The sequence below is a fragment of the Clavelina lepadiformis genome, chromosome 7, assembly GCF_947623445.1.
Source record: "Clavelina lepadiformis chromosome 7, kaClaLepa1.1, whole genome shotgun sequence".
In the NCBI taxonomy this organism is placed as follows: domain Eukaryota; kingdom Metazoa; phylum Chordata; class Ascidiacea; order Aplousobranchia; family Clavelinidae; genus Clavelina; species Clavelina lepadiformis.
The window spans coordinates 3,680,019-3,694,472 of record NC_135246.1 but is presented as its reverse complement, the minus strand read 5'-3'; the positions used below and the strand labels follow the sequence as shown (position 1 = coordinate 3,694,472).

At 38.6% G+C, this 14,454-nt stretch overlaps 1 protein-coding gene across 1 annotated transcript; it reads left to right on the top strand.

The window, feature by feature from the left end:
- Positions 1-1,433: 1,433 nt before the first annotated feature.
- LOC143464530 (uncharacterized) lies at positions 1,434-14,305 on the top strand. Its single transcript, XM_076962338.1, has 20 exons — positions 1,434-1,836; positions 2,329-2,387; positions 5,002-5,144; positions 7,641-7,718; positions 7,818-7,925; positions 8,057-8,774; positions 9,250-9,313; positions 9,438-9,633; positions 9,706-9,804; positions 9,941-10,025; positions 10,113-10,176; positions 10,254-10,513; positions 10,844-11,059; positions 11,137-11,328; positions 11,647-11,731; positions 11,839-12,012; positions 12,221-12,298; positions 12,425-12,556; positions 12,748-12,853; positions 13,198-14,305. Exons 1-20 carry the CDS (start codon positions 1,797-1,799, stop codon positions 13,382-13,384), a joined length of 3,084 nt encoding a protein of 1,027 aa, XP_076818453.1. The 5' UTR covers positions 1,434-1,796; the 3' UTR covers positions 13,385-14,305.
- Positions 14,306-14,454: the final 149 nt, after the last annotated feature.

Genomic DNA, 14,454 nt, shown 5'->3' with positions numbered 1-14,454 from the left:
TGTCTTGTTGAAATAAACCTAGGTAAGTATTTACGGCCGCCGAAGCCTTATGAGTTATGAGTCTGAACGACGGTTTAAAATCAATGAATGACGCATGCTCGATTGCTCGGGGAAAGCTATAGAATACTGTCGAGTACATCACTGATGTATTTTACCTAACAGATTCATTGATAACGGTATTTGATAAGCATGCTTTTAGCGATGCAGCCACTGCCGATCGATATGTTTCTTGTAAACCGTATAAGGCTAAGACGTTGCCGTAGTATATCCATCATGACTGAAGGATATACTTTCAGAGGTTCGGTGTTATTTTTAATCGAACGATGGTCGTCTGTACATTACTTAGCGTCTTAGACACCAAAATAACCTGTTTTAGGATGTAAACAGTTTAAATGTATGTCAGGACAGCACGCTCAACTTTTTATTGTTGCGTAGATTGACACTGACAATGGCTTTTAAATGGCTGTCAGTTAATTATGTTTCTAACGCTTTTACGATTTTCCCAACGTTCCATGCTCTTCTCTCTGGTGCAGTTGAACGCCTTTACGTTGAATACGACGTCGTCAACACGTTTATTTGAAAGTGCCAGTCGTATGGCGTAAGTGTTCGTCATTTTGTAATTTTCTTGTATGTATCAAGTTTAAATTTGCCGTCGTATGAGTCAAAAATTATTTGTATCAAAACAGAATTAGCAACAGTAGTTCTTTTTGTTTCAGAAAACTGTGAATACGTGAGTTTAATTAATCAGCGAAATAGACAAGCTTGACAAACATTAGACGCTACATCAGCCTGGGGCGATACTTGTATTTAGAAGCTAGGCTGTATGGTGCGGTATTTGTTACAAGTTAGAAGTTTACATGTTGATCCTGGTTTTAATTAGGGTCATTCAGGCGTTGTCGTATGACCAGGACAAAGACCGCGAAATTATTTTGTCATGCTATTATGATGTCATTATGATTATTATGTCCAAGGAAAATCAGATTGTCGTATCAGAAAACGAACTCCAACTGACACGTTTGATCGTCATTCCTTTAAAAAATCCTATAAACAGACTTCACAACTGTTCCGGCGTTAACCGATTATGTACACATTGCCACAATGGATGGAATTTTATAAACGAGTATTCAATGCGCTGCTTTTTGAGTTGGTAAAATTTGGTTTTTGGCTCAACTCGCCCAACCTGCTATGTACATAGTTACGCAACAAAAGCGAAGATGGCGCAACGATAGAAGTCGAACACGCGTAAGTAACAAGTTAGTAATAATTAACCCTTGTTTTCGTGGAAATTCGAAGTTGATGCTGTCACCAAAAAACATTTTGTATCTGGGTTAGGAATGTTGTTCAAACTTTTAATTCACTTCTACACGCACAAACAATTTGTTGATAATTTTATTCGTTCGTTGCTACAGTATATAAGCGCTAAAACTTGTGTCTTAATTACGTTATTGAGTATGTATAGCGTAATACAGGCGTTTTTCAACTGTTTTTTTTTGCGAAAAAATGCCCTTGGACTTCAGATAAATATTCGATATTTTTTTGATTTTTGTTGTAAGTTATCGAAAAGTAGGTGTAATGAATGTATGCTTTTTATAACAGACATAAAAAATCATTCGTCATTTAATCTATGGGTAAACTACTACATTTACTCTTAGGCTATGTGTTGTTGCAAAGGAGTTAATATATACATATACAGATAGAAAAGGTGTATTATGTAAACCAAGGAAAATGCTCCACTGTTGTGCAAGAAAAGCAATTTGAAAGCTTTGGATTACAGAATACTTTTCGGATTACATAACATGAAATGCCAAGGCCATTACCCGACATGGAAAAGTTATTGTAAGTCTAATGAACAATTTATGAAATTAAAATTGACTTATTTAAGATTGTTTATTATTTATTGTACATTTCAACCAGAAAAGCGTATCATTTGTGCTAGTTTATGTTTATCATGATAACTAACCGTAAAATACGTCATCGATACTTATAGTAATATACTGTGAACCTAGTTTATAAGAAGAAGCTGTGTCTTCGCGAAGGTGTCCACAAGTATCTTGCTGTCTCCAATACTTTGAACCCAACGCCGGAATAAATGTAATCACTCGATAAGAATCCTAACTACGAAATGGTGGCAATTTTTTAAGTGTTGTTTAATACAATTTCGAAAATTTTCCCAAAATATCCTAAAATATCGAAATGATAGACCAGAATTTAATTCTGACGTTTCTATGCCTTGCCTAGTGAGATTATTCCGGTGTAGGTGAAAGTGCTGGTCCCCGTCGCGAAGCCTAAGGTAGTCGCTTGTAAATAATACGTACATGTTTACTTTAGTATTTCGATTGCAAGAGGAAGCCCCCAAACCAAAGCTAGTCGTTTGCCAACGCGGAGAGGTAAGCATTTCGTTGTGAAGTTTCCATGTTGGCTTTGATGAACAAACGATCTTCCAAATCGTTGTAACTGTAGTACTACAACGACCCACGTTACTGGATGGGCGCGTGGGAAAACTTTTGCACATTGGATTTAAGGAGCTACTGTTACAGAAATAAAACACCGTTATTTGAAATGCGAATGCTGCTGTAAGCAATATGTCTTGCATTCGCCCTGGCCATCGCTTGTGAATAAAGCTATTGTTATACACCTTCTTTTTTACTAATTACTTAGTCGGTAAATTACGAGAAGTCTTTATTCTGGTTCTGGCGGTTTTATGTCGAAAAGTCAATGCTATTTATTTACCTATTCATAAATTATACAGGCAGTGTTTTAGCGAAATTGCAGCTTTTACTTGACTTTAGTTAAACAATGCATCGTATATTATCGTGAGGTGTTCAACAACGACCATGCACGTTTAAATATTTGTCCCATAAAGCCGATTAACGTGATTGATACTTTATGGTGAAATAACTTATGGGTAAACGGGGCATACACCCTTGTTAATATACAGCTGAGGGCAGATTTGCAACTTACAAAGCTTCTTCATAAGATATTGATGACGTGTGCATTTTTACCTCGCCGGCATTATGGTTCCAGATTTGTGTAAAATTTCACGATTGCCATCTGTTTATGCTGATGCATCTGCCATGGAGCTGAGATTAGGTGTTGCACTTTGAATTTTTGATTATTACACCATATCACTAAGGAATTGCTCAATAACATTGTTATGCAGGTGTATATCAACCGATGCGTTTTAACAAATAATTACTGATGTGTCTAATATACTAATAATTATGATAAGACTTATATCATACTGATTACAATTCACTCCTAATTGATTTTGAAAAGGTTATGCTGATTAAAATAAGGTCTACAACTACGCGGAAATGGTGCAAAATAAATGACTGCACCGTCGTTTTTATTATGTAGAATTTTTTTGTTATTCATCTAAATCTACAAACCATCTAAAGAATATTGTCGTGAACTCCAATCAACGCATCATGCTTTATATAGGCTTACGTATGTATATATATGTACAAAGAAAGTTAGAATAAACCTTTTCATATTACACACTACGCCCATTTGGTGTCACTTGTTTAGCGTATGTTGGACTGGGCTCTATATTTGATTTGCTTTTCTCTGAACTGACGAAAAGATTTTACTTAAATGCCCATAATTGAGATACATAGCTTGAAGTTTTCAATAACATCCATGTCTACTTCCTCTTAAAAGATTTAAGAGAACCCTTAAAAATGTTCAAAACGGTTATACGAGTTTCTAGTATTGTTAATTCTTCTTCTTATGTCGCAAAAACTAAATCAAAACCTGAATGAAGTGTAAATATCATACCTGTGCGAACGCCACGCGGCAAGAGTTATTGATTAACTTGAAGCTATGACAATCCCGCAGCTCATAATCGCCAGCTGTTCGCGAATCAGCTCTTTGCCAGTAAGGTTCCGTTTATTGATTTACTTTGTCTAGGTAATGTCATTAAGCTCCGCGCTTTGCTGATTATTACACCGTTCCCTCTACTGTACATCTGCGCTCAGGCACAGGTTATAGACAGGGTTTTATGTAACATTTCGTAAGTTTGTTGCATGTTCCTTTTAATCTGCTAAAAGTATGCATACAGATATGTTCACGCAGCTCAAACGTATAGCTTAATTGAATGGGATGAAGCTAATATCGGTACGATCAAAGTTAGCTCGTCACTTGAAATTTTCCGATGTAGTAATTGTAAAGTTCATAACGATTAACAACAAGGGTGAAAAGTAACAACAGGTGTATATATTCACAACATCGCAACACAGGACGAATTTATGTCTCTGCACTATGCAATATACTGGCGGTGTCTTTGCGGTGTCGGGTTGCAGCAAACTGGACGAGAATGTCGCATTTTTGTCTGCTACATGTTTCGGATTTTAAGTCGGTAAAATGTCGGCTTAATGACGTATACATACCTTGTTCGTTTCACACCAGTTGTTACAATGTTTCAACAATCTAAATTACGGAGCTACGTCTTTAGTCATTGGCATTGTTTAGAAACATTCTACAAATGCGCGTAGGGTTTTAACAAGTGCGTCATCTATACTTGCCCAAAGAACCCGCTGACTACCTTTGATTATCACCCTCGGGAAATAAAACTCGCGTTTTCTTAATCATGTGCGAGTGAAATATTGTTGTAAATCATGTAACCCGCGTTTAGCTGTCCAACTAAATTGGCCACTACTGTCAAGTATTAATCCGGTTTGATTTGAATTGGACTGTGTTTCATTCGATTCAAAAAAAATCTGCAAGATACAATTTGACAGGCTTAATGAGAACTGTGTGCTTTGAGACTTCATTCTGTCAGTCTCAAACTAACATTTACAACAAGTACGTCGTTACAGTTTACTCGTCTGTACTTGAAGCCATAGATAAGTCCAGCAATGACATATAATATCGCCACAACCTGTGTTTCTGGTCACATAACAAGTTAATTTTGTTTGTGAGTGTTGTTTTTTGTGTTGTTTGTTGTTAACTTTGTTTGTGAGTCGTTGATTCAGTTCCAAAATGCAACCTTTCTTCTTTCAGGTTTCAAACCGACCTCATTTCTATGGAGAAGAGTATCACGGTTTAATAAGTCGGGATGCAGGAGAGAGATTATGTAAAGACGAAGGAAACTTCCTCATAAGAGAATCACAAAATGATCCAGGAAGATTTACGTTGGTGCTAAGGTGCAGTTTCACTCATTGATTATAAACAGTTCTAAAACCAATAAATCACTGCAGCGTCTGAAGTTAATTTAGTGAATTTACATAAGTTTGTTGTAATATAATGCTTGGGACCACTGAATAGATTTACGATCCTATTCTCTTATATCGAATACAACTGGTCAAACACAGAAATTCATTCTTTCCTGAAATTTATTCTTGCATAGTTTTCGGGCTTCCGCAAATTATTATATTAAATATACATACACATTTGGGCTACAGCAAAAAATAATGTCATTAAAGAGTCACTACCGGCGTTACTACAGTAGTATAAAGACTATGAGGTAATTAGCAATGGGCGCTTCTTACATTCTTGTAGACATACCAGCAGTTATCGACTGGAACCATTCAGCCAAATGATGAATCATTACATTATACGTCATGTTTGTACTTTGTGAGTTCAAATTCGTTTAAGGCTTGCAGAAGGCGTAATAAACGTGCTCGTATAACACATTCAAGGCCTGTCGTTTGCTGATTAAAAATCTTTCAGAGTTAATCATGTGCCACACATTGCTTGATGAAGCTGAAAGTAACTATCGTACGTGTAGACTCGTACGTAACTGAAAGAATTCGATTAAACGAACGTATCGGTTTGCTTAATAAATCAAATTTGGATATATGGGGATTACATGTTGAGTAAATGTGTCATGTTTGAAACGTTTTAAGCTTTAATGCTCATTCGTGCACTCGTGTGTTAATCTTCGGACGTTGAGCTCTCAGAAACAATTTTTCAAAATAGTTGGAATACTTTCGTTAGGGTTGGTCCATGATGAAAATCCCTCCTCTAGCGTATGAAGAACACTCAGACGATATTACTGTTAGATCTTCCAGCGAAATGAATGTCGATAGCTGGTACTTTCGGTCAGTTCTGGTTTGGAGCATCTCTTGGGTCTTGAAGATGAATTCTCCTTTCCTGGCTTGATAACCCTAAGCACCCCTTTATAACAATCGAGCCTTCAAGGTTTAACTTCTAATTGGTTTTATGTTGTCATTAACCGCCGGTTCTGAGAGCACTTTAAGCTTTTAAGAACTGGTAACACTGACAAAAACGACGCTTGTTTTCGGTATTTCATGACGTTTACCGAAGCAGGTTTACATGGCTATTAATTTGCAACTACACAAAGAGGATCATTTAATGTTAGAAAACGTAATTAGTGTAATTAGTAGGCGCTTGCTAGAGCGACCGTTTTATTAACCTATACTTGTCTAATAACACCGTTTGAAGCCACGTTTAGTAATTCCGTTTAACGGCGCGGCATATTGAAGATTATCATTAAGTTTGCTATACTGTGAAGCTGACAAGTTAAAGATAGAATGACCGATGTACAATTAGATAAAAATCGACCGACAGCACACCCGACTAGCAGACCCTCGACATGGTGATTACGTCACAGAAAATATTTTGATCAACTCCGGACCGTGTACGGTACCACGGTTGCTGAATATGCACAAAAAAATGTCTAAAATTTTACAGAAAAAGTTTGGCATTTGGCGATATTTAAGTGCCTTGATAAGTGATATACAAGAACCTGTTATCCTTAAATACGCTCGAATAAATCAAACTACGTAATACACTACCTGCTCGATTCGGTAATTTATTGAGTTTTATACAATGGTTTTCCAAGAAACTCAAACTCTGAAAAATTCTCCTTAAATGTCAGAATTATCTTAAAACGTTAATTTCGTTGTGAAGTGAAAAAATTCCAGTTTATATCTGCGATCACTATGAACCTTATAACTCTCCATACCGGGCAGCGCCCTCGGAACATAAGATAGGCCACTTTTAATTGTCACTTTTGAATTGTAAAGACCAGTGGTTGGATACAAAGTATGAAGTAGCATAAACTGAAATGTATTCCGCACATAGATGCAATCCATAAAGGAAATATACCTTTGCCTAATAAAAGTCTATGAAATGTCATTGATGTAAAGTGCGGGAATTGTTCTATTCCAAGCATTAGGCGTGTTAATTATACACTGCATACGGTTATACGAAGCAAAAAGTATCAATTTAACAAGGCCCATGGCGAAAATATCTAAACTGCTCAATAATTATACTTTACCGTCGGCTCATTCTAACTACCGATTAGCATAGTCAGTTGTTCACGTCATTTTGTTCTACTTTGTAATTCTAGTCTGTGTGGTCATTACGCCACTTCATAAAAATACCTTGCCGGGTGCGGAACGTTTATTATTGCTTGTAAAAAGTCATGGCTACACCGTCTTTTACCCGTCCTATTGGTTTCATTAATGGGCCCAGTCGCAGACGTATAAAAATCGTGAAATTTGGTTGCGTAATTGTTTGCTACCGGTATTGTTCTACAGCTGTCTGCCATTATACATCAAAGTCACTGGAATTTAATTCTGTTTCTCTAGTTTTTCCAAGTTTTATTTGTTTTATTTGTTTTTCTACTGTTTCATATGGTGCGTATTTTTTTATTTGTGTCACTTTTTTTTCAGAGTTCTAAATATGGTCAAAAATTTTAAACTCTACTACGAGGATGGGAAGCATTTTGTAGGCGAAAAAAAATTTGACAGGTACACCGCTCTAATACAACACGCAATGACAATACTTAAATATTGTATAAAAATGACGTTGTTTACACTTGAACCAACGCTTAAAATTCCTTTTCACAGTGTGTACGACTTGGCCCAGGATGGACTAATAACTATGTATGTTGAAAGCAAAGCACAAGATTACATAGAAAGCATGGCCCGTGAGCCTGTTTACAACAGCCTAAGCAGGTAACATTGAGCTAATTACTACAGAAAAAACAATCAGCTAAATGTAGCCTCAACGTATATTCTGGTATTGATGTTAATCGTGTAGATAGCGTTTATGGGATATGTGGTTTGATAGACTAGTTATGTCGTAGGTATTCCTCCATCAGCCGGACTCACGATAAGCGGAAGCAGTTGACTGAAACACGCTCCGGTTCCCAATCACCGCGTGAGGAGACTATCGAGAGGATTCCGGGAAGTCAAAGTCCTAGAAATTGCTCCAGTTCCAATAATCCATCTCCTGTACATTTCACTGGACTCGACAAGTGCGGTATTGCCCGTCAAAATGGTGTTCTTCACAACAACCACGCTAAAATCCGACCTGAGCAAAGTGCTGGATTACGCGATAATAATCTGAAATCTCACGGTGACGCATTTGATGAAAAACAACTATTTTATGAAGACTGTCGGGAGCACTTGCCTCTGTGCACTCCTGACAAATTCCCGCCCTCTCTGGATGACCAGTATCTGAAACTGGATGGAGGAAAAAAGAAACTGACTCCAACATCTTCCGACGAAAGGAAGCGGAATAAAAAGCGCGTCGCTATGGACGGTAGCTCTTCCCCTCATACGGATGTTGAGGAAAGGACTCACGTAGCTCCTCCAGGGAGTGAATCTCCCGACATGTCCGGAAAACAATATGCCGTGTATAAGAACGATGCTTACAAGCCTGCGCTCTTAAGAAGACTCTCCTGTGACACGGCCATACGTCCCGTCCAAAGGTCTCCTTACCATCAGGTTAGCGTTGCACAGAAACACCCAACTACGGTCGCCCACGTTCGGCAGATCGGTGGCGGCTACGACCGGGGCAAGGTAAAATTAAAAGTTACAGACCAGCTTTTGTTTTGGCTTGATTACGCGTACTCGTTACGTATCATGTTTAACTATCGCGCCGTAAGCGCGGTTGAAAATGACATAACCGTATTCACTCGTTCATTGCCTTTTTGATCAGAAAATGTTAAACGTTATTTTCCGTCCATGCCACTGTCCTTTTGTATCTTTTCAAAGCGATTAACGAGACCCTTCAGGGTGATAAATGTGCTTCGACATGGTTCATTGAAACGGTTTAATTCCATTACCCTCATTACTCTATTGATGGGTTGGGTCGCCACATGAAAACCCCTCAATTATTTTATATTGGTTCTTCAATACACGGCATTCAGTGTTGAAATGAAAAGGAGAATGTCACAAGACTACAATAAACCTCTATTGTGTGTTCTGTTTGGCGTAGAAATATTTACTATGAAAATTTTAAGTGTCCTATCTCTAAATGTTCGGTGTTTCACAGGCTTCAATGTACAACCACATGAACGGAAAACTTCAGGATCATAAGCAACCGCCTTATTATGAAGGTACATAAGTTATGTCTTAGCCGTGTGTTTCGAATGAATGATGGTGAAAACTTATTTCCATAAAATTTCCTCAAAAGTCCTTCAACCAATGACAAGCGTAACGGCGTTTGATTTTGCTATTTAGGAATCTTTGAACATCAAGACCAAAACAATGATTTAAAAGCATCACTTTCTACGGTCAAAGAGATAGGAAGCACGCCTGGAACTGCTCTGTCTCACCCGAAACTAAAATACGGGCATTTCCAAGATACTAGGAAATTAATCCACCATCGACAAAGATCTGAGCCAATTATGGATCCGTTTTCCCGAGCGTATGAAAGGTGAGCAAACGTGAAAATTAATGACCCGACTGAAGTGCGCCTAAAAGTACAAATAAATGACTCGAATTTCAGTGACAGCCAAGACTTTGTTCACGAGAACTACCTCCACAAAGAAGGCAGCAGGGTACGTTTGAGTAAATTACCAACGAAGACTCAAGGTATTATCAACAGGTATATACCAAGCTGAACCGCACTGTATATATTATAACAAAGAACTTTATGATAAGTGTAATCAAAATATGGTTGAAAACGTTGTGGGCTATATTACTGCTCTTTGTATTCACCGAGATAAATGTTTGTCCTCCAGAGCTGGAAGCACCGGATCTTGTGAATCAGGACTCAGTAATGACTCCGGAGGCATTGAAAAGTCCGGTTCCTCTAACGTGTCACCGGTGAGTGTAACTCTATGAATAGATTTTCGAAATGGAGATGTCAGACTGTTTCGCAGTGACTAGAAGGTGTCATTTATTTTTTTTCAGCACGGATCGTGCCATTTTTCGTCCGAAGATGACCGCAGCACCCCGTCGCCCCGGCATATGACTGGTACTGGTTGAAGTTTTTTTAATTTTTGAGCGTCAGTTCCACTGTGTGTTTTACAAACTCTTTAAAACTTTATTCAGCTTTTCACCGAAGCACAAGTGAAACACCGAACTCCTCCTCTCGTTTATTTGATGCAAGGAGGAGGGATCTTCCTCAACAGCAGCCGGGGTCACCGTGGAAATATCAGCGTGAAGACAGATTGGAAGAAAGTGGAAGCGGATCTTCGTCTGGAGGACGAAACCGAAAACCTCTTGGCATCATCAGCTCGTCTAATCACGACAACAACGAAGCAGTGAATTTGACCGCACAAAAGAAATGCGACGTGGCATATGAACACGAGGTATGTCGGGCGTCGATAGTTCCCTTTGTATCTTGTGACACGACTACGTCATGAGAAACACAATTCTGTTGTTTTAAGCAAGAGGCCACTGAATATCACATTATTCATTGCTAGATAACAAACGAAAAAAGCACTGAGTGTTGGTACGGGGTTTTTAAAGCATTAAATTTACTTGCTCTTACTTGCAATGTTTTTGATCAACCGCCTTCGGCTTTCAAGTCTAGTGAAGCGCATAACTCCGGTCTGATGCCAATTGTAGTTTACATTGCCTGTGTACTTTGCTAGCTTACCATTCCTCAAGTTTAAAGGGTGACTCGTGTCTTAAAATAGGTTCGTGCTACCTTGCACAAAACGTATTCAAGTCCTTCTCGGGTAGTAAGCGAGCAGGAACAGCATTTAAGCTGCCACGACGTTCGAAATGACAACAAAGGAAGAAGGCTGGCGCAGCACTCTGTCAAAGATGACGTTGCTAGCCCGGAAAAGGAGAGACCAAACTATAACGATATTAAAATAAACGATAAAGGAAGATCGAGTCCACACAACCAGGTACTCAATTTCTTCTTTAACCTTTAATATTTCCCATACAAAACTTTCAGGCTGGGTTCTTAATGCTTTGGTCTTAGGTTGATAATAGACCGAGACATTCGTCATCATTTAAGACGAAAAAATCATCGGTCGCCAAATCATCATCGTGTCGTCATCAGGGCCCTTCGTCACCCTCGAACAGACATCGCGACGTGACGTCATCACCTAAAAAGGGACTAAACGGAAAATGCATGGCCGCCTTGAACTATGACAAAGAACATCATTTTAAGGTATACCCGGAATTTTCATCGGTTGACAAAGCGTTGGCTCCTTGTGCTGTGATAAACAAAATTGGGGCTTTGTAAGCATAAACCAGTGTGGAGTCAAATGCTTTGCATTCTTTCTATTGCGCTCTACTACGTGAGAGAATTTCGGTGAAAATAGACGAGTTTGTTGGAACTTCTCCACCAAACGACAGAAGCAAAACTTTATTGCGAGAGTGTGGTCACTTTAGTGGATGAACAAAATATTGAAGTTACTTATTCGTACAGTTCACAATAATTCACGTACTTATGGTCAAAATGTAACTTTTATTGGATTTTTTTCAGTCTCACACGTACAGAGGACTGCAGTGGTGTGAATACTGTGGAAATTTTATGTGGGGACTAATACAGCAAGGCGTACAGTGCAAAGGTAGAAATTGTACCGCACTTTGTTATTAGATTACAAATCGTATAAGGGTGAACGCAGCGGTTTTCTTACATCTACACAATATGTGAATCTGTTTTTATTTGCCGCAGACTGCGGACTGAACGTGCATAAGCAATGCGCCAAATTAGTCCCAAACGACTGCCAACCGGCGCTGAAACATCTAAAGCATGTTTACGGGGTCGATCTCACGACGTTAGTGAAGCTGCATTGCACTTCTCGTCCTGTGGTGATTGACAAGTGTGTGGCTGAAATAGAAGAACGAGGTAAACGTTGAAATAACAGATAATTTCGTCCATAAACGTCGTTGTTAGTGTCATGATTTTTTTTATTTCGTACAACTTTTTAAATTATTGATGTAACATTGGTTTGGGACGAACTGACGATGTGGAACCCCAAAATTATTGCAAAATGGCCTTCGTTGTAGAACTACTGCCAAGTTCACTTAATTGACAATAATTTTCTTCCTTGAAGGAATGCAGTCTGAGGGTATATATCGCGTCCCTGGATCTCATGACGTCATCGTAGCGTTGAAAGCAGATTTCGACCAGTGTAAGGAACATAGCCTAATATAAGCAGCATGCTTACAATTTCATACAATATCGTGAAATAGTATGTTTTTGCCCAAAAGTTTCTCACTGTGTTTTGATATGTTGTAAGAATCTTCTAATATTTCAGACGGCTGCGACACAGACCTTTCCCATTATGACGACATAAACATAGTCGCGGGTGTTCTGAAGCTCTACCTGCGTGAACTTCCGGTCCCACTTCTGCCCTATCATTTGTATTCACGGTTCATCAACGCCGCCAGTAGGTTTATTGAAGGTTTAGCCGTAAGGTCTCCGATAAACGCATTTTTACTTCAAATACTGGCATTGTGTGGTCCTTGGGAAAGAATTTTGTTTCAATGGAAACATTGAGAATAAATGAAGTTAAATGTTGTTCGTTTGTAATAGTCCTCACCCCAAGATATTGTGTTCAACTTATTTTTACCTTCATAGAGATATCTCATAACGATATAAGGTTGGACGCCATACGCATGGCGATGAGTGCGATGCCCGGCGCTCATCTGGAAAGCACAAAGTATCTAATACAGCATTTGAGCAGGTACTTTGAAGCATCTCAGCCGCCTGATTAGAAGTAGGCCTACCGTACTTTGTCATTGGTTGTTGTACTTTATATCAGGACCGAATTAACCAACTGCGCGGCCTTTGGTAAATTTGCAGCCTTGTGCTCGAAAAATTTCATTTTAATTTGCCATGTGAACAGTTTTAAAGCAAATTTTTAATAAATAAATTAAAAAACAGCTTTGACTAGTGCCCCAAAATGCCCGAATTATATCAACAGCCTATAGATTATATTTACTTGCCACTACGTTAATCATTCGCTGCTTTATACCTCAGTCTTCCGAGGAACCTTAGTTTAACCCAGCTTACTTTTTTGCATTTCAGGGTTTGCGAACACTCCGGGTCTAACCAAATGTCGCCCCACTCGCTTGGCATCGTGTTTGGACCAACCTTATTGCGGCCCCCGGAGAAAGACGTCCACGCGCAATATAATCTAAACGACACACAGCACCAGCAAGAAGTGGTTGCGACAATGATAGAATTTTGCAGACACTTGTTTGGAAATGGTTGACCTTTGACTCCTACGGACAGAGCGAGAAGAACCCGATTTGTGACGAAGTGTCGCCGTCGTTTTGAGATTAATTTTTTGGGTTTTATTTTTGTTGATCTGACTTTATTTTTACAACTGCAGGCCATTGCAAGAGACACGATTTCTGCACACTACACCACCGTTGTCGTCATTACGAGCCCATGGAATGGGTCCTAATTTTTGTTCCAATTTAAGTTCTCAGTTTGCGAAAATTATGTTCAATTAATATCTTGACGCTGGTGGAAATGTGTTTTAACGCTTTTTGTTTACATTTATTTTTGACTGATTTCTGCAAAGGAAACGTGTAAGCAACATGCTCCCAGCAATTTACTTGCTGGACAGTTTTCTTTTTTTTTCTTGTTTTTTTCAGTATTGGTTTGCAGTTGGCTTTACAAGGACCACAAAGAGCAATAATGCTGAAACGTTTCCATATTATCTTACCGCCGGCAGTAAAAATAATTATACGTTGACTTCCAATGAAAGTGTTTTCAGCTTAAGCGTTGGTAACTACACGTATCAGTTCCAATGTGAGTATTTTGTATCGTTAACTTTTAGCAGAATCAAGTGCTTATTTCACAATACCGTGTTATCGGTTAAGTAACAGAGGGAATGAAGAAAATTGCTGTTATTTACGATAGCGCGTACATTTTGGTAGCATATTTTTTCGAGTCGGTACCCCTAATTTATTTGACTGCATATACGCTTGTAACTGAAAAATGCTTATTGCTGTAATATTGCTCGTATGCAGTGTTATTTTTCAAATTTTTGTGCGGACTATTTCGGATCATTGGGACGAAATATCCAGATCATGTTCCCTATAGCACTGTGCTACTTGCAATAATTTGGCTCTCTTTTTAAGTTGCGCAATAAAAGGCGGAAATTTTCTGCTATTCTACAAAAGAACGTTTATATGAGTAGTTTTGCCTAAATCGTACAACATCCAGTTAACGAAATTTACTTTTTAAAGCCTGTCATGAAATTAATGGAAAGTTTTTATGTGAAAATTCCAAGTTGTTATCGCAGATATCAACCCTCACATCGCTTCTTGAATC